General features: G+C 45.9%; 1 protein-coding gene across 1 annotated transcript in view; it reads right to left on the reverse strand.

Moving 5' to 3' along the window:
* The window catches only part of PRKCH (protein kinase C eta), a 231,701-nt gene that overhangs the window by 83,047 nt on the left and 127,315 nt on the right, over nt 1-21,339 (reverse strand). The window contains exon 5 of the mRNA XM_073571073.1: nt 3,810-3,898. Within this exon, the coding sequence (XP_073427174.1) occupies nt 3,810-3,898 (89 nt within the window). The remainder of the gene's footprint in view (nt 1-3,809; nt 3,899-21,339) is intronic.

A 21,339-nucleotide genomic window follows, 5' to 3' on the forward strand; every position in this document is an offset into this window, starting at 1 on the left:
TACTAATAATGCCCCCTATGAGCCTCAATATACTAATAATGCCCCCTCTGTGCCTCCATACACTAATAGTGCCCCCCTGTGCCTCCATATACCAATAATGCCCCCTGTCCCTCCATATAGTAATAATGCCACCTCTGTGCCTCCATATAGTAATAATTCCCCTTTTGTGCCTCCATATACTAATAATGCCCCCTCTCTGCCTCTAAAGTGATGTCAATAAGACACTTTTCCTGGGTCCAAATACTTAGATGCAGGACGAGGGCAGTACATTGAACTTTATGCCCCAGGTGACAAAAAGCCTAGTTACAGATCCCACTGTCTCCATGTCTCTAATTACACCTACTTAGTAGCGTAGCTAACGGGGATGGGGGGGGGGGACAGAGGGGGCGGTGGCCCCGGGCCCTGCGCTCTGTGGGGCCCACCCGGAGCTACGCTATGGAACTGTATCGGCGTGCGCAGCGCGCCATTACAGTTACATTCTGCGTTGAGCAGGGAAAATCGATCTCCATGCACTGCCGCCCAGCCGCTATGGGGCCCCTGAGCAGGCGGGGGGGCCCTGTGCCAGCAGTAGGCCCCCCGCCCGTCATCGCAGGGTCAGCTGTATCGGCATCTAGCCGATACAGCTGACCGCAATGGTGAGAGAAGGAGCGAGCGCGCCTTCTCCCATCATCCCCTCTCAGCGTCTGACAGCAGGCGCGCTGACGTCACTGCCCGGCGCCCGCTGTCAGGAGATGAGCGGGAGCAGTGAGCAGCGCAGGAGCCGGGAGGAAGAGAGGTGAGTACTGGATTTATTATTTTTGTAATGGGGGTGCATTATAATACAAAGGCTGCCTATGGGGGTGCATTATAATATAGAGGCTGCCTATGGGGGTGCATTATAATATAGAGGCCGACTATGAGGGGGGTTCATTATAATACAGAGGCTGCCTATGGGGGTGCATTATAATATAGAATCTGCCTATGGGGGTGCATTATAATATAGAGGCTGCCTATGGGGGTGCATTATAATATAGAGGCCGACTAAGGGGGGTGCATTATAATACAAAGGCTGCCTATGGGGGGTGCATTATAATAGGCTGCCTATGGGGGGTGCATTATAATACAGAGGCTGACTACGGGGGTGAATTATAATACAGAGGCTGTCTATGGGGGTGCATTATAATATAGAGGCCGACTAAGGGGGGTGCATTATAATACAAAGGCTGCCTATGGGGGGTGCATTATAATACAAAGGCTGCCTATGGGGGTGCATTATAATACAGAGGCTGACTACGGGGGTGCAGTATAATACAGAGGCTGCCTATGGGGGTGCATTATAATACAGAGGCTGACTATGGGGGTGCATTATAATACAAAGGCTGACTACGGGGGTGCATTATAATACAGAGGCTGACTACGGGGGTGCATTATAATACAGAGGCCGCCTACGGGGGTGCATTATAATACAGAGGCTGACTATGGGGGTGCATTATAATACAAAGGCTGACTATGGGGGTGCATTATAATATAGAATCTGCCTATGGGGGTGCATTATAATACAGAGGCTGCCTATGGGGGTGCATTATAATACAGAGGCTGACTATGGGGGTGCATTATAATACAAAGGCTGACTACGGGGGTGCATTATAATACAGAGGCTGACTACGGGGGTGCATTATAATACAGAGGCTGACTATGGGGGTGCATTATAATACAAAGGCTGCCTATGGGGGTGCATTATAATACAGAGGCTGACTATGGGGGTGCATTATAATACAGAGGCTGCCTATGGGGGTGCATTATAATACAGAGACTGACTATGGGGGTGCATTATAATACAAAGGCTGCCTATGGGGGTGCATTATCATACAGAGGGTAGCGTATGGGGGTGCACTATATTATACAGGCTGACTATGGGGGTGCATTATAATATAGAGGCTGCCTATCGGGAGTGCATTATAATACAGAGGGTGCGTATGGCGGTGTACTATATTATACAGGCTGACTATGGGGGTGCAGTATAATATAGAGACTGCCTATGGGGGGTGCATTATAATATAGAGGCTGCCTATCGGGAGTGCATTATAATACAGAGGGTGCGTATGGCGGTGTACTATATTATACAGGCTGACTATGGGGGTGCATTATAATACAGAGGCTGCCTATGGGGGTGCATTATAATATAGAGGCTGCCTATGGGGAATGCATTATACTATATTGAGGACTATCTGGTGTATTCAGGGGTCCCCAACCTGTAGCTCGGGAGCCACATGTGGCTCGCAGTCCCATGAATTGTGGCTCGGGACTGTCTGCCAGCTTGGTGCATTAGGTCCAGGTCTAGCAAACAGGTATGAAGAGCGCATCTGAAAATGGTGAATTTTGTGAGTAGCCCTGCACAGAAGAGCAGATCTGGATGTACATTTACTGGTCTTAGGGGTTTAGAGATGTTTTAGGTATGGTACGCTGGAGGATGGTACTACCTGTTAGAGGAGATGCTCAAAGCTGGATGTGACAGTGTGTTGGGAGTCCTTGATGGGAGAATACTGAATGGGGGTATTGTGGGAACCTCTGGATCTCAGTGTACTTCTTTGGAGTGATTTCTGTGGAAGGAAAAGCTTTGATTATCATTATACCTGTAATGGGGGCTTTGGTTGACACTACTTTGAAGGAGGTGGGAGCTGAATGTGACTCGCGACCCTCTGTCTAAGCTGAATGTGACTCTCAAGGTCAGAAAGGTTGGAGACCACTGTGCTATATGGATGCTATCTAGGGGGCCATCATACAGTGTGGGGATTATAGTGACAGGGCCAAAATACAGTGTTGGAGCCATTAAATAGTTTGGGGGATATTAAGGGGTCAGTATATATACAGTGAGGAGGCATTATACTGTGTATAGGGGACCTGTACAGGGGGAGACTTGGGACATTATTAAATGTAAAATGGGCACTTATTGTTATAGGAGAACTCGGGTAACTGTGACTGTCAAAGAGGCACACAGGGCATTATTACATTCTAGGGGACAACATGTGGGCACTGTTTTCTAGGGCACTTGCACCAGGCATTACTATATTCTGGGTTGCTTTACCAGCTAGAGGTCACAGAGAACCACCCAGCAGCTGCAGTAATAGGGATACATACGGCAGCAGAGGCTCAGTATTGGGGTATCAGGTGCAGTAATAGGGACACATACGGCAGCAGAGGCTCAGTATTGGGGTATCAGGTGCAGTAATAGGGACACATACGGCAGCAGAGGCTCAGCATTGGGGTATCAGCAAGATGAGGGGTTTGTGCAGGTTGAGAATAGTCCAATTTGTGACAGTGCTGAAAATATGAGAAGTGAAGCGTGTCTTTGTTGTATTCTCTGCAACCAAGTCCTGGCTGGAGGAATCGTCATGTCGGTCTGGGCCAGATGGAAGAGACGTGAAAAGTAAACGAATCCATCAGAAAAACGTCAGCGGTAAGTCACTATCTGTAACTCTGCTGTACTCTATTATATGTTCTGTAGGACTGGTATTATTTACCTCTGACCATATGGCGGTAATATCAATATTGGTCTTTTTATATATAGATTATTTTTGGCAACAGCACGGTCATCTGCTGAGGTTACCTGGTTAGGGGCCCACTCAGAAGTTTTAGCCCCCTCCCCCGAACCAAAACCCTAGCTATGCCTCTACACCTACTCCTCCCAGAGATGTAGGCGAAAGTTCTGTCATTAGGTACTCGGGGATTTTGAACTCATAAATGTCTTAAAGGCTGAGACACAGGAAGTGGTTTTGAACAAAAAAAAGATCTGGAGACCAAAGTAGATAAAAATAATAGAAACACGTCACCTTTTTTTCCACTTTCGTCGGATTGTTCATGCAAGTGCAAGCTGTGACGATTAACTGATGGCAGCGCTTGTGAACCACACAAGTGCAAACTGCGAGGAGGAAAGACATTTACATTAAACATTTAATCATAAATCTAGCTGTACAATTTTCACGATAGAAAAAAATGTTACAAATTTAAGAATATATTAACAATATATTAAATGGGTTTTCCAGGACTCTCCAATCCTCAGAATAAGTCATTACTGTCAGTTTGGTAGGGGTATGACTGCTGACAACCCCAGTGGTGGACACAAAATTCTGACAGTCAATCTCAGGGGGACCTTTATAGTGCAATTATGCCAGTAACTGGCATACAAGTGTCACAACTTATGGAGAAAGCCATTTGTACAAAGTAATTTGCAACTTTTAAACCTCCTCTGCATTTTTCAAAACCTGGAGAGAGGTTATTAGTAAGGGGTCCGGCATGCAGCTTATACCAGAAAGAGGTGTATCTATATATAACTCAGGCACAATTTACACCAGCTAGTTATTAAGGCCTTTATAACGTATGCAGATCTTGATAAATGTCTCCTCCTGTGTTTTAACATCATGTAGTTTTTAGGCTCATGCTGTTTTCTATATCTGTATCATAGTGATTGGACTTGTGCATTTTTGATGCAAGAGTCACAAATCCCGTACATGGAGTTAGAGGGGGAAAAGGGCAGCACACACAAAAAAATATTTACCTGCAGCCATTCCACTAATCTGCTGGTAAATGCTAAATGTAGCTTTCTATTTGCCGATGCAGGGAGAAAGTAAAGTTCTATTCTCCCTGCAGCGGATTGTTTATAGCGATCAGGGCAGTGTCAGGGCTATGAATAGTCAGCAATAATCATTCCACCTGATTTTTAATGGACATCCTGTCCTGCATCACATTGTGTACAAAGCGATGACTGCTCCTGACCTCGGCATCACCCTGATGAATGGAAGCAAGCGGCTGCAGGGAGAACAGAACTTCAGTTTCTTCATTTTCTTCCTGCAGCCACACTTCCATTTAAAAGGATACATATATTTAAAATAACATTTACCGGCAGACTGACATTATACAGTAGATGCAGGTACTTTTTATTTTTTTGGAAGCTTTTTTTGCTGACAGGTTCCTTTTAAAAGAATTAAAAGCCAGTGCTAGAGGGAGCTAACTGCGAAGTGTGTTATAATACAGTTCAGTGTATAACCACGGGTAATGTAACACTGAGCTTTAGTCGCAGACCATAAGGGTGCCCTACTAGAAAGTAATGATGATTTCACTGACCCGGCTGCAGGTTTTTCAAATAAGCTGTAGTTTTATATGTAAGAAGTGAAGAATGTTAGGGGTGGAGATTGTCTGACTACAGGTAAAAAGAAACAAAAAAAAAACTATTTCCACAAATGATCTAAGCAAACCACATCCAGATAAGAAATGGAAACTTCTGTAGAAGTCACCAAATATTTTAACCTCAGCCACTTTGCGGCTTCTGTTCCGTACCATGTCTTGAGACTGAAGTTCACCTTGGTATTCACCATGAGACTAAGGGCAGTTTCACACGTCAGTGTCTCCGGTATGTGTAGTGACAGTTTTCTCACGTACCGGAGACACTGACACACGTAGACACATTCGAATGAATGTGTCTATGCAGATGTCAGCGTGTTTTCACGGACCATGTGTCCGAGTGCAAAACACGCTGACATGTCCGTTTTTGTGCAACAGCACGGATCACACGGACCCATACAAGTCAATGGGTCCGTGTAAACACGTACCGCACACGGATGCTGTCCGTGTGTGATCCGTGTGCGTTTTTAAAAGTCAAAGGGTTAACATTGAAAATAATTTTTCAAAAACACAGACATGGACACACGGACAGCACACGGATGGCATACGTGTGCACACAGACACGGATAGCTCCAGTACCGGTTTTTCCGGTACCGGAATTATCTGGACGTGTGAAACTGCCCTCAGGGCACACGTAGTTTTTAGGTTGTGCGGATTTTGTTGAAAAATCTGCAGGTAAATCCGCAGGACAAAAGTCCTGCGGTTTATCTGCGGATTAGCCTACGGTTTTACACCTCATAATGGATAGGTGTGAAACCGCAGCGAAATCTGCACAAAGAATTGACATGCTGCGGATTGTAACCCGCAGCAAAACCACGCGGAAAAATCCGCAGCATGTGCACAGCGTTTTTCAGTTTACCATTGAAAACAATGGTACTGTACAATGCACCTAAATCTGCTGCGGACCCGCAGAGCCTGAAACGCTGCGGATCCGCAGCAGAATCCGCACCGTGTGCACAAAGCCTAAAAAGTATATTAATGTGTCTCTCGTAGTCCTCATTGGGGGAAACGGAACCACACAATAGCCTGCTGCCACCTGGAGGCTGACATGATTATTGGATTTAAATAAAATTGGTTCCTACCTCGCCAGCTGGAGTCAAGCTTCCTCAATTTTGTGAGAAAGCAGTAGTAGGAGAGGAGAACAGTAAAGAATTAAGACAAGAAGAAATATACAGTGGGGCAAAAAAGTATTTAGTCAGTCAGCAATAGTGCAAGTTCCACCACTTAAAAAGATGAGAGGCGTCTGTAATTTACATCATAGGTAGACCTCAACTATGGGAGACAAACTGAGAAAAAAAAATCCAGAAAATCACATTGTCTGTTTTTTTTTCATTTTATTTGTATATTATGGTGGAAAATAAGTATTTGGTCAGAAACAAAATTTCATCTCAATACTTTGTGATATATCCTTTGTTGGCAATGACAGAGGTCAAACGTTTTCTGTAAGTCTTCACAAGGTTGCCACACACTGTTGTTGGTATGTTGGCACATTCCTCCATGCAGATCTCCTCTAGAGCAGTGATGTTTTTGGCTTTTCGCTTGGCAACACGGACTTTCAACTCCCTCCAAAGGTTTTCTATAGGGTTGAGATCTGGAGACTGGCTAGGCCACTCCAGGACCTTGAAATGCTTCTTACGAAGCCACTCCTTCGTTGCCCTGGCAGTGTGCTTTGGATCATTGTCATGTTGAAAGACCCAGTCACGTTTCATCTTCAACGCCCTTGCTGATGGAAGGAGGTTTGCACTCAAAATCTCACGATACATGGCCCCATTCATTCTTTCATGTACCCGGATCAGTCGTCCTGGCCCCTTTGCAGAGAAACAGCCCCAAAGCATGATGTTTCCACCACCATGCTTTACAGTAGGTATGGTGTTTGATGGATGCAACTCAGTATTCTTTTTCCTCCAAACACGACAAGTTGTGTTTCTACCAAACAGTTCCAGTTTGGTTTCATCAGACCATAGGACATTCTCCCAAAACTCCTCTGGATCATCCAAATGCTCTCTAGCAAACTTCAGACGGACCCGGACATGTACAGGCTTAAGCAGTGGGACACGTCTGGCACTGCAGGATCTGAGTCCATGGTGGCGTAGTGTGTTACTTATGGTATGCCTTGTTACATTGGTCCCAGCTCTCTGCAGTTCATTCACTAGGTCCCCCCGCGTGGTTCTGGGATTTTTGCTCACCGTTCTTGTGATCATTCTGACCCAACGGGGTGGGATTTTGCGTGGAGCACCAGATCGAGGGAGATTATCAGTGGTCTTGTATGTCTTCCATTTTCTAATTATTGCTCCCACAGTTGATTTCTTCACTCCAAGCTGGTTGGCTATTGCAGATTCAGTCTTCCCAGCCTGGTGCAGGGCTACAATTTTGTTTCTGGTGTCCTTTGACAGCTCTTTGGTCTTCACCATAGTGGAATTTGGAGTCAGACTGTTTGAGGGTGTGCACAGGTGTCTTTTTATACTGATAACAAGTTTAAACAGGTGCCATTACTACAGGTAATGAGTGGAGGAAAGAGGAGACTCTTAAAGAAGAAGTTACAGGTCTGTGAGAGCCAGAAATCTTGATTGCTTGTTTCTGACCAAATACTTATTTTCCACCATAATATGCAAATAAAATGAAAAAAAAAACAGACAATGTGATTTTCTGGATTTTTTTTTCTCAGTTTGTCTCCCATAGTTGAGGTCTACCTATGATGTAAATTACAGACGCCTCTCATCTTTTTAAGTGGTGGAACTTGCACTATTGCTGACTGACTAAATACTTTTTTGCCCCACTGTAACTGCACGCACAACTGGGCAAACAAGGGAAGGAGCTGTGTCCCCAAAAAAGACTATGAGAAACTGATTTTACAGTGAGAACCAAAAATCTACTTTTCTCATTCATCTAATTAGGGGAGACAGAACTGCAGGACATCCTAAAGCTGTCCCTAGGGTGAGAAAGAATTGTTACCATCTAGTTTTCCGCTGTAACTCAAGTCTGGCCTATTGCTGCCTGCAGTATCTTCCTACCAAGATTTATATTTGCTGAGGCAAAAGTTTGGCCCCTGTTAAAGCTAGAAAATGTATGCGCCGATGTCCAAGTAGCTGCTTTACAGAGCTGCAAAGCCGATGCCTGATGACGAACCGGCCAGGAAATTTCCACCACTCGCATAGAGTGCATCCTACTCCTAAGTAGGGCCACCCTGACTTTAATCCTATAAGCCGGGATAATAGCCATCTTGGTCCAGCGGTCAATGGTTGCTTTACAAGCCATCTTGGTCCAACGGCCAATGGTTGCTTTACAAGTGGCCTGACCCCTACAAGGGCCCTCAGATATAATAAAGAATCTGAATGAGGCAGTGGCTGATAAATAGTACCTTAGGGCTCTAACAACGTCCAACTTGTGCAAAGCCTTCTCAATAGGATGAGATGGTGCCAGACAAAGGGAAGGTAAAATAATGTCTTCATTAAGATGAAAACCAAAGCCCACCTTCGGGAGAAAAGACAGAACTGGCCCTAACACTACCTTATCCTAATGAATAATAAGGTAAGGAGAACAACATGACAGAGACGCAAGCTCCAAGACCCTCCTAATAGAATTGATGGCTATGAAAAAAAATCTACCTAATATGAAAGAAAAAGTATAGAGATCTCTCTGATAGGCTCAAAAGGTGGAGGCTGAAGAGCCTCCAAAACCAGATTCAGATGCCAAGGATCCAGGGGAGTCAAACAGGTGGCTTAACATGTGGCACCCCATGTTAATAAGTCTTAACCTGAAGTTTATTTGCCAAATACCTCAAACAGAATAGCGAGAGCATACACCTGACCCTTGAGGGAGTTAAGAGCCAGTCCTGCCGCCAATGAGGCGTGTAGGAAGGAGAGCAGCACTGACAAGGAAAAAAAACATTGGCAAAAGTACTGTTACACTCATACTAATGAAAATAAGCGCTCCAAGTGTGATGATAGACTTGCATTGAAGATGGCTCCGGGTTCTAATTATAGTGCGGGTGACTGATTCTGACTGACCTGCTGCCCTCAAAATTGCAGCTTCAACCACGATACCATTAAAATGAGTGCCTGTAAATTTGAATGGAAGAACGGACCCTTGGACAGTAGGTCCAGGAGGTCCGGAACAGCCCATGAGGCATACACCAAGAGATTTATAACATCCGAATACCAGACCCCACCCATCTAAGGCCAGTTTGGAGCAATGAGAATGACTGAAGCATCCTCTACCCTGATCTTCTAGAGACATCTAAGTAGAAGCTGTAGCTGGAAAGAGGTATGAAAGAGAGAACTGGGACCAAGAGATTGCCAGGGAGTTGACTGCGATCACCTGAGGATCCCGGAACCTTGCCACAAATTTTGTCACCTTGTCACAAATTTTGTCACCTTGTGGTTTTATTCTGAATGCCAACAGATCGACATCGGGTGTACCCTACTGCCATCAAATCTGCTTGAACACCTCCGGGTGAAGAGCTACCTCCGCTGTTGGTAGCTGCTGGTGACAAACAAAAGACTGCCTCTCAGATGTTTACGCCTGGGTTATTAACTGCTGAGATTAGAGGAACCTTGTCCTCTGCCCATTCCAAAATCCCTGAGACTTCGAGACCTCAGTCATGGCAGATGGGCTTCATGTTCCCCCTGGCAATTGATATAGGCTACAGTAGTATCATTGTCTGATTGAACGCTGATCGGCAAACCTCGGACCAAGCTTTGCCAATGTAAAAGAGGCAGATGGACATCTATAGGCTGAAGCACGTTGATTGGGAGAAGTCTCTCCTGACTGCTCCAGACTCCCTGGACCATCAACTGATGGAAGACTGCTCCCCAGCCGAAGAGGCTTGCATCTGTGGTGAGCACCTGTCACTGAATGGGACGAAAAGAGAGACCACGCGTTAACAAGGGTGACGTTAACCACCACCTGACAGACTAGCAACAGTGAAGGGGGAGACGAATAGGCTGATCCATGGTCAAGAGGCTAGAAGCATGTTCTGTAGAGGCCTTGACCAAAATAAAGTAAATAGTACTGCCTCGAACATCGCCACCATCTTTCGTAGGACCTTCATGGAAAATCAAAGGGAATGCCTGCCCAGATGCTTCAAAGTTATGAAGGAAGACAGAAAAGATAATCTCTTCTCCGCTGAAAGAAATACTAATATCTGAACACCATTCCTAGAAATAAACTTTGTCCTGTTGACAAGCCAACCAAATTGTTCCATAGTGCGTAGAACAATCTACAGGCTGTATAGACTCTGAGCAAAGGATGGCATATTGAAAAGAATATCAGCCATTTAGGTGAAAACAAATATCCTTCTGGACCATAGCAGCGCCATAACCGGGCCAGGATCTTCGTGAATACCCTGGGCGCTGTGGCCAGTCTGAATTAAATTATAGTGATCTTGCTTGACTGCAAAGCAAAGAAATCACTGATGGGCTGGAAAAATTGGCACAAGCAGAAAAGCGTCCCAAGTATCTACTGAAGAAAGAAATTCCCCGGTTTCCATACACTGACTGAAGCAACTTAATCTTGAAGCGACTAAACCAAACCATTCGATCGGGAGCCAAAAATAGACCGCTCCTGCCCATCCTTTAGGGATGATAAATAGGATTGAATAAAAACCCCTTGAAGCGCTCTGAAATAGCAACAACTACAATTATTCCTGCCTGAAGCAGAGAAGCTATAGCCTGATCAAAATGGACTATCTCATTGGGAGACCTAGGAGGGCGAGAGCAAAAGAAACTATCTTGACGTAGAGTGATGAACTCTATTCTGTAAACAGAAGAGATGCAGGGTGCAGGCCAAGTCCTTCCAGTGGTGGCTGGGTAATGAGGGGTGTCTGGCCTTTGGGTGCATATATGGTATTGGCAGCCCACCTAATGTAATATTAGGGGCGTTGGTAATAGGCTGTTATACGGGTAGAGGTGCATCTCATGTAATGGTGTGAATGACACCATATGTAGACCTGTGTGCAATTAGAATACTAGACAGCCACCCCACGGTTGTATGGTGGGTTAGTAAATGGTTGTTTTATTAGTGTTTTGCACCTGTGCTGCTCTTGTCTTTCTCATGGTGGACCTTCTACATCTTGTTTGTGTAATTTTGTCTGGACATGGTATTGAAAGTATGGCTAAATTTTTCTCTTTCAGTGATGTTTTTATTGATTTATAGTACTTTTTTAGTGAATTATCAAAGAGTTTATCTCCCTTAGACCGGGATCACACATGCGAGAAATACGGCCGAGTCTCACTTTAATACCCGGCACTCGGATCGGAGCATGCGGCCGCATAGCAATACATGCAGCCACACGCCCTGCTCTCGAGTGCCGGGTATTAACATGTGAGATTCGGCGGTATTTCTCACGTGTGATCCTGGCGGCCTAACCCAAAGATTGCTGATTGTCCCAAGCCATACCTCCTGAAAAACGAGGAGGCGGCCACCCACCCGGGAAGAATCCCAAAGTGGGGGCCACCGGTCAAGCATGGACCTTCCTGTTGCCTCTTGCCCCGGAGGGTATAACCCCTGATCCAGAAGGGTGTCTGGTGCGTGTTGGTCTAATGGTATCTCTCCTGGGCTCCTGGGAGATCTACGGTCTAACCTGCCGACCAGACTCATCCAGTGCTGGAAACTGATAAAAGGAACGACCATACAAGGCCCAACACCTCCGAAAAGAACGGCTGGCCCTGGACTGAGGAAGCGGGGTGCTTCTGTCGTCTGTAGCTTCTGAAATGACGTTATCTAGCATGGTTTCAAATAAACGAGACCCCTGGAATGGCAGTTCTGTCAGAAATCTTTTTGAAGAAACGTCCGCCCTCCACACCTTATGCTTCAGCATGCGTTGAATCGCCATGCAATTGCTTGCCGCCTGGGCTGAGCACTCAGCCGAATCTAAGGATGCTGAGCAGAGATACTTCCCTGCCAATGCAATCTGATTCACTATCTCGGCTAATTCCATATCCATGGAACCAGCCAAAAAAAAAAAAAAAAACTTTACTGCAATGCTTAGCACATACTGTCACTGCCTTGGAGACCAAAGTAGCAGACAGTATTTTGTAAAGGGCAAAACCTGCCGCTTCAAAAGCCGACCTAGCCACAGATTTTATGCATTTATCTGTTGGGTCTTTAAGTGCCACAACCTCTGCAAGAGGTAGAGTGGTCACCTCAGATAAGCAAGATATCTTCGAGTGGACTAAGAGGCCACCAGCTCTGCCAGAAAAGGATATAAGTTGAGCGACTTTGGTCGGATCGGGTTTCATGAAACAAAATTTGTTTCAGATGAAACTCGTCCGACTAGGGCAAAAAAAGTCGGAGTTTCGTCCTCTCAATGCCGACTTTTATTTCCCATTGACTTGCATTGGGGGTCGGGTTTCGGACGAAACTCCGACTTTTTTTGCCCTAGTCAGACGAGTTTCATCTGAAACATATTTTGTTTCATGAAACCCGATCCGACCAAAGTCGCTCAACTCTAGATATAACACCTCCATATGACTACACTTTTTAAAAAGTTTGCCTGAGTGTTCCCACACTCTCTGAAAAACCTTGGTAAATTCCTCATGGCTAGAAAAGGATCTAGCCACGAGCTTACTGTTAGGAGTGGCGGAAGGCACTAAATAAAAAATATGAATAAAGTGCCTTCGCCGCTCGGGGTCCACCGTGCGGAGGATGGAAAAACCGCAGCTAGTAGATGCAGAGCACTATGGCGGTAATGTGCACAGGGTTTAATTGCACCCAAGGTGCACTGAAGCAAGCTCTGTTACACTCACAGAGCTGCAGGCAAAAAGCATACACAAAACGCTGAGTCTGTTCAGGGTCACAGAGTCTCAGCGATGCAGACACGGTATTCAGGGTCACAGGAGTAGCCTTAGACAACAGGACTACTCCGTCTAGACCTACCGTTAAATAAGGTGCGTGGCGTCACAACAGCGGACGCAGAGATAAGCTGCAACTGCAGCGCGGCAAGAACTGAGCCGCTGGTAAAGCGCTGCAATAACGCTGGCGCAATGCGGACGCTAGGCTGCTGAGCAAGATGGAGCTAGGCGCGCTGGCGCTACTACTGGCAGGAACCAATCACTCACACAAACGTATTATCAGAGGGAAGGGGTTTCTTAATAAGTCATTCCCAGTCCAAGCATCCATCATCAAACATACAGCAGCAAGTATGAAAAATACAAGCGCATGGCGGAACAGCCATGTGCGCTTTTTATACCAAACGGGACCTTGACACACGACCTGAGCACCTGACTCCCGAACTCCAATGGGAGTTCGTCCCATGAGCATGCTCAGTTAAGGGAACAAAGGACTTAGCCTCTGGAGAGAGTTGCCGTAAGGCAATCTCCTCTGCAATCTCCTCTGCAGCAGATGAAGCGCAGGAGACTGCAGAATGTAAGGGTCTAGATTTCAACATAGGAGAGGTAGAAATCTGACTCCTAAGACTTACGTTCAGCTAGAGACAGCACTAAATCACAACCTAAGGCAGGAGGTACCATATTTTCCTCAGATGTCAGAGGTCCCCTGGGGAGGTGTGAGGAGAGAGAAAGGCTCATAACAGGGCTATGCTCACCTGTCCTGAAGATCCGGATCTCTTTAACTTCTGCTCCATGCACATGAGCACCATGTGGCGCATTGGGCAAGAGCTAGTTGGACTATGGACCTCAGTCCCAGTACTTGAATACCGACAGTGTCAAGCTACATTGGTCCGTCCCCACAGACGTTAGAGAATACGGACTGAACAATTACAGTCTGTACTCTACGTTTCTACGTGGGTGAAAGAGAGTGCAAAATTACACCCTGCTACACTGAGACATCAATCTGAAAACAAAAGTAAAATGGTTATCGCCTAACTTAAGACAGGTCTGAGACAGACACTAGAAAAAACTGAGGAAGCCTGAATCCAGCAGGTGTGGTACAGTCTGCTGGGGAGGAGCCAATTTTATTCAAATGTAATAGTGTCATCCTCTAGGGGGCAGCAGACTATCCCATGCTTCTGTGTCTCCTAATGAGGAAAACGAGAAATAGCATATATCCATCCATTCTAGAAGAATATATGACGTCGCATTGGCATCCTGTCCTAATATAAATGCACAGTTCTTTCTAGCTCATAACGAACATCCCACATGCTTGAAGACTCAAGGATCAACAAGAAGCTAAATATTTATTTTTAAAGAGGTTGTGCAGCAACTTGGGTTTATACGGTAAAAGAAAAATGCATGTCACTAAAGTGGCGATTTGGAGGATAAAATTTTTTTAATGAAAGGATCAAAATAGGGTAAAGAATAAAAAAGGGAAACGCAAGCTCTCCAGTTTGGTCATTGCCCTGTTCCTGTTGGTCTTTACTACCTGCAGTAATGACATCAAGGAAATGTGATCACTGCAGCCAATCAACATTTTTGGTAGGTATACACGTGTTTCTTGCGTATAATATTGTACTGTGCCCCAGCTGCTGCAGAACAATTTAAAAGGTTATCCAATTAAGACAGTCACTCGACATATGAAGTTGTGTCACTTGCAAAATGTCCAACAGCCAGGTACCCTGGTCTTCTCATAAGAGCAAAAGAGACCTCCAGATCTCCAGTATACTCACTGTAACATCACAGAAAACTATCCCACCATATGGTAGATGCATCATAGAAGAAAAGTGGCTACCAAGGGGTCTAATCATTTAAGACCGGGAGGAGGGCTATGACTGGTGGGGATGCATTTTTTAGCAAACTTCAGTCAAAAAATGTCCCCAGAGGTCATGCAAGGGGGAAGGGGAGCATTTGATGCTTGATGCTGAAAGCCAGAACTATAATGGTTCTTACCCTAGTTTGGGTTTCATTGTGAAGCCCTTTTCTTCTATGTTCATCATTAGCCGTTTGTTGTTGGCAGAATCTATTAGTAACAAAATCTATAGGATTAAACCCTGCGACCTTGGCTAGACGACCAGTTATGACCGCCATGTTTACATACGTGCTAATGCCTTTCCCTGACAACCTTGTTCCTTGTAAGGTTCACACATATTTTACACACTGATTTCCATATATGATTTGTTTATCCAGCAACAGTCGTGAACGAGCACAAAAAAAAACTGCAAACAAGGAAACGATCCGTACGGTGATCTATGCCAAAGGAGCTGCACAACGAGTTTGTCCTAACTGTGTATAAACATTATTCTCATTATAAATAGAATTCTACCCTATCAATGGTATTATCACATCAGCCTCAGCATATAGATTGCTGTTAAAGAGCCATCCATCTTGGACTTTCATGGCCTATCTGTATTCGTCATTCCTGAAAAAGTGAATAGAGAAAAACGACAATCGGGGCCACCTTTTCATTTTTGGAGGTCAAGACAGTGGTACTGTTCTCGTGATACTGTTGAGACTCACATTTAGGTCATATCCTGTCGATAAGAAGCTACAGTGTAGAAAGTCCCCTCAACAATTCCTTAAAGACCCCCATACACATTAGAATAAAAAGTTGCCCAAACCCTTGACACTGGTATTGGTGAATTCTTGTGGGGATATAAAAAAAAAAAAAAAAAAAAAAAAAAAAAAAAAAAAAACACACCCCACCTCCCAGTCCGAACCCTTAAATAAAGCAAACTGACAACAAATTTCTTTTGCAATAATTATGGCCACAGCAGCCTTTTTTTTATTTAAATAACATAATAAAACTCTCAGAATAAATAACATTTCCTTTAAACTAGCTGGGAGGAGTCCTGGAAGCTCTGAAAATGTGGTGAATACCAAATATGAAGTGAACAACCACCAAATTGCGATACCCCCAGCCGTTACCCCACTGGCTCGGGAGCACCTTAACACAAGTATACCAATGTTCACTCCAAACATCCTGAGGATTCGACCACTTAGCCGACTTCCCCACCCCATTTCACCAGATCCAAGTTAAACTTAATTCCAAATGGAGGAAACCATAAAGCCCATGGATCCCCGTACCAATTTTAAACCAACTCCAAGGACTCCCCCCAACAGCCACAACGCGGGCCTTGGAACACCTCAAAGGCCCAAGACCCCCCCACAACGAAAAACTATGGCCCTTTCAATGCCATCCTGCAAGCCCAGCACCCAAATATCACTACCCACCCCATTCAAATTCACACCATCGGCCAACCAATAATCGTCAACCCCTTTTTTCAACTCAAAATGTCTCACCACCAAGCCCCCATTCCTAATAACAAACGCAGACACCATTCTGTTAACCTTAATCCTAGTCTTGTTAATTTTTTCAACAGACCTGGCATATTGCCAACTCTTTCGAGGCACAATTTCAGACCACACAATGGTAATCCCAGGATAAGATACCCACAACCGCAATAAATCATGTTTCACATCCTTGACCAGCTCCCTAAAAGGCCTGACCCCCAAGTTGTTGCCACCCACATGAAGAACCAAGATGTCGGGAGCCTTGTCCAAATGAGCGCTGTTATGGATCTGTCGCAGCACTCTGCACCAAGTCATCCCCCGAAAGCCAAGCCACCTGATGACTGCTGCACTCCTGGGAAAACCGAGCTGCCTGCCCTCCTTCTTCACATCGGCCAGCAACACTCCCCAATGGACATACGAATGGACGAATATCCAAACAAGCAATGGGGTGGAACCTGCAAATGGAGAAGACAGACAACCTCATCAAAACAACAATCGAACATAATGAAATAAACATTACAGACCCGCGCTTGAAAACGCCTCTTTGAGCCTGACATAACCATGAAAACACGTCGACTGCCATCTGCCAATACGCTGCACTGCTACCGCTCCCAGCCCACCTACAGCCGCCTCCGTTGCAGCCCCGATACGAAAAGAATGAGCAGCAAAACGCGATTTATCCAAACCCAACTTATGCAAAGCATGTCTGAAAATGGCGGTAAACTGATACCTGGACAGAAAGGAACCATCATGGACCATCTGAGCTTGGCTGTAAAGCATGAAAACTTAGTAAACAAGCAACCGGACACATTAAAGAATTCTGAGCTGGGCCCAAGAGCACCAGCGTGCCCTTGCCTTCTTGATCTGTTTTAGACCTACGTAACCAAAATTCCACCCCACGCTCAGTGTGAACCACCTCCCTAGCCAAAAGACCCCCACACAAGGTTTTACTAGGCGCTACCAGTCCCCCCACCCTAAGCACCCCAAAGAATGCCAATGAAAACGTCAACCTAAAAAGACATATTTTGAAAAAAGAACTACAACAATATTCCAAGACCTCCCCAACCTTTCCAAAAGGCCAAAAGTGACCGGACGCCTTGTTATCCCCTTGGCTCTTATTTCTTCTAAAACCTTTTACTGCCTGTCTGACTAGGAACAATTTTGTCAAATCTGGTTGGCCCCGCAGTCTAAAACCAAAAGCGAGGGCGGCCATCATGCGCGAGACCTTCGCCGAAGACCAACCTTCCATGGACCCATGTCCCAACCATGAAAACAAGGTGCCCACCTGATGATCAGGTGACACCGGACCGGAATTACCTTCCAGCAATCCCTCCCAAGAGTCCCATACTGCCTGATACACAGCCCAGGTCTTGAGGGCTGGCGAGGCCCTAATTAAAGAATCGGCGGCATGCATACCACACTCCAGAGTGCTTCTGGGCATTCCAGACCCTTGGATTCCACCTCGGGTGCCAACGCAGGAAAACGTTCCCACTGAGAACGAGAGAGTCAGCAATCTCATTCTTGACCCCAGGCACATGAATCGCTGTTACCTGAAAATTTAAAGACAAACAAGACAGAACCAACTGGCGAAGCACCCGAACCACCGGAGGCGAAGATGCTGAAATGCTGTTAATGGCACACACCACCCCCTTATTTTCGCAATTAAAACGGTCCCGCCGATTCCGAAACTCCTCCTTCCATAAATTGACAGCCACCAAGATCGGAAACATCTCCAGCAAAGCAACATTCCGACCTAAACCAGACCAAAACCAGTCAGCCGGCCAACGCGCCGCACACCATTGACCTTTAAAGTAAGCACCAAAACCGACACCGCCTTCTGCATCGGTAAATAACTCCAAAACATCATTGTCCACTGTCTCCTCCATGAGCAACGAATGACTCTTCTAATGCTCCAAAAAAGAATGCCACACTGCCAAGTCAGCTCTGTGTTCTCCAGAAAGCCGGACAAAATGATGTGGCGCCTGAACACCCGTAGTAACACCAGTCAACCGTTGAGAAAAAACTCGCCCCATAGGAATGATACGACAAGCTCAATTTCCCGTGCAATGACTAAGTCCCTCAAAGACAATTTCTTTAAACGACGTGTCAAGATCTCAGTGCGGGTTTGACTCGCACACGTGGGGTTAATGTCTGGAACCAGTGCTGATGACTGGCATTTCTGTGGTTAAAGGTTGTGATCCCGGTGCAGGCTTACCTGCACACCTGGGGCTATGATTGTGGCCTCTCCCTGGTTCTGGGAGAGGCTTCTTATAGCCTCAGGACGCTCCCATCCCTGTCAGTTATACTCTTGCCCTTGGCATTGTGTGGTGACCCCTGAGTGTGTTTTTGCTGTGTTCTGGTTGCTTGATAATCTGTGTATGACTCGGTCTGTTCTCTGGATATTGCTTTGGATTCTGCTTGGTACCTTCTATGTCTGTTTGGTTTTGACTGCTGCTTGGCCCTGACTATCCGCTCTGTCTCATCCTTGGTACGTTTCGGCTATCTCTGTGTATGAACCCCGTTTTGCCTGACTCTGAGTAATTCTGTATAGTGTCTTTCCATCTCACTAAGCAGGACGCTAAGCCCCGCCCCCTGGCAGTCACATGACCGTAGGTCCCGTGTCTGCTTGCTAAACTTCAGCATCCACAGGTCCTGTGCATCGGTACTTTCTGGCTATACCTGACCCCGGTACCCATACAGAGCGGGTGAGTCCCTGCTCAGCGGAGGCTGCACGCCGGCGCTGACAGGATCCTGACACTCAGGACTAAATACCCTGTGTTTGTTATTACCTTTTACCAGCCCTTGCTGATTACGGTTATACGTCTTATTGCAAGGTATTTTTGCACATTTGTCATTCTGTACTTTTTGATTGTGTTTCAGTCAGGGTGGTGTGAGCAGGGTCCAACAGACTTGTTCACATTGTGCATGTCACATGTGTGTTTTTAATCCAGTTTTTTTCGTGCTTATGCATGATTTGAGAGACCCCATCCCTCTCTTGTGTGACATGCACATAAGGAGCTGTCTTGCACCACGTGCCCATACCAGAAAGCGCCTCTCTTAATCCTGCTCATTTAGACACTGTTCATATGTTCAGGTTTTAAATACATTAGATAGGGACTGCTTCAATACGGGTTACCTTGACGTTGGTGAAGCAGCTTGGCATACATTTTTTTGCAAAAAAACGTATCGACTAAATACCCTGTGTTTGTTATTACCTTTTACAAGCACTTGCTGATTACTGTTATATGTCTTATTGCAAGGTATTTTTGCACATTTGTCATTCTGTGCTTTTTGTTTGTGCTTCAGCATCCACAGGTCCTGCGCATCAGTACTTTCTGGCTGTACCTGACCCCGGTACCCCTACAGTGCGGGTGAGTCACTGCTCAGCGGAGGCTGCACGCCGGCGCTGACAGGATCCTGACACTCAGGACACACGCACTGGCTCAGTGAGTAAGTACAGTGCGGTGTTCCTGACATGACGCACCCTCACCACCTCTTGCCGTAAGGCAATTACTTTGCCTTCAGGTAAACGAAATTCCCACTTAACGGAGTCGATAACAATACCCAGAAAACGCAAACAAGTACTCTGGCCTTCCGTCTTTTCTGGGGCCAAGGACACACCAAACTTCCCTATCACCCACTCCAATGTCCTCAAAATGCTCAAACAACGAGATGACTCACCTGGGCCTACGCATAAAAAATCATCCCGATAATGGCTCAAAGTATGCACACGACAAAGAACAGCCCATAGGCAAACAACGATCGACAAAAAAATTTCCATTCCAAAAACAACCTAGCAATTTTGAACTATCTGGGTGAACCGGCAGCAAACAAAAGGCAGATTCAATGTCCGTCTTCGCCATAAGAGCCCCTTTGCCACACGCCCTAACCCACCTTGCCGCCTCATCGAAAGATGTGTAAACCACCGAGCAAAGCTCAGGATCGATACCATCGTTTACTGACATTCCCCGAGGGAAAGATAGATGATGGATGAGCTGAAATTTATTCGGCTACTTCTTGGGCACCACCCCTAATGGCGAAACCACTAGGTCCTCAAATGGAGGGGAACTAAAAGGACCCGCCATGCGGCCCAAAGCGACTTCTTTGCCTAACTTTTCTGAAACCACATCCCCATAAATCATCGCTGAACGCATATTCTTAAGAACCCGAGGTATAACAAAAGGCGGAGGGGGAATTTTAAAACCAACTGCAAAACCTGAAAGCAACAATGCCGCTTTTTCCTTAACCGGGTACCTATTTAGATATGGGACCATCTTTGCTAACTTCACTGGAGTCTGCCCCTTGAGAATTGTCCCCCCCCTGACTTAGGCTTTCCTTTCTTGAAGCATTTTGCAGCCCCGTGTGAGGCACCATTACAATGGGAGCAGAGGTGCTTAAACTTACAATTGGCCCCGAACCTACACTGACCATCATTGAACTGCCAGCACAAACCTGACTTTTGACCCCCCGCCTGACATCCTGAAGCGGATGATTGACTGTTGGCGTGGCCGGAATGTCCGGCCCCTCCCTGAAAGGAATTACCAGGTCTATTAGATGCTGTAATCTTTAACCACAGGCCTATGTCCTTCTGATCCCACCTAATTGCCGGCCTTATCGCCTTACGCTGCCGAAACTGCTCATCATAACGGAGCCATACCTGAACGTCATAACACCTATGAGCTTCCCCAATGGAATCCATGTAACAAAAAAGCGAGGAACAATTCTCTGGCGCCCTTTCCCCATTAACGCTTGCCAAGATGGCAAAAAGCCTGAAGCCAATTGACAAACGTTTGAGGTATCAAACGCCACCTGAGGTTCTCCTCTTCGTCTTTCTTACTCTCATCCTTTTTTCCTTTGTCTAAATTGAATTTCTCTAAAGGAAGCAAGGAAAAAATCTCCACATACTCATCCTTCCATATCTTTTCCCACACTTCTTTCTTTAAATGTGCCACCAATGGCCCCTCAAAACATACATACACCTCCCCATGGGCCCTGTCATCAAAATGGATCCGGCACTCCTTTTCCTTTTCCGTCTGCACAGGCACAGACATCGGGGCTG

This window comes from Dendrobates tinctorius, unplaced genomic scaffold (genome assembly GCF_039654945.1).
Source record: "Dendrobates tinctorius isolate UK_male_01 unplaced genomic scaffold, ASM3965494v1 ptg000006l, whole genome shotgun sequence".
Classification (NCBI taxonomy): Eukaryota; Metazoa; Chordata; class Amphibia; order Anura; family Dendrobatidae; genus Dendrobates; species Dendrobates tinctorius.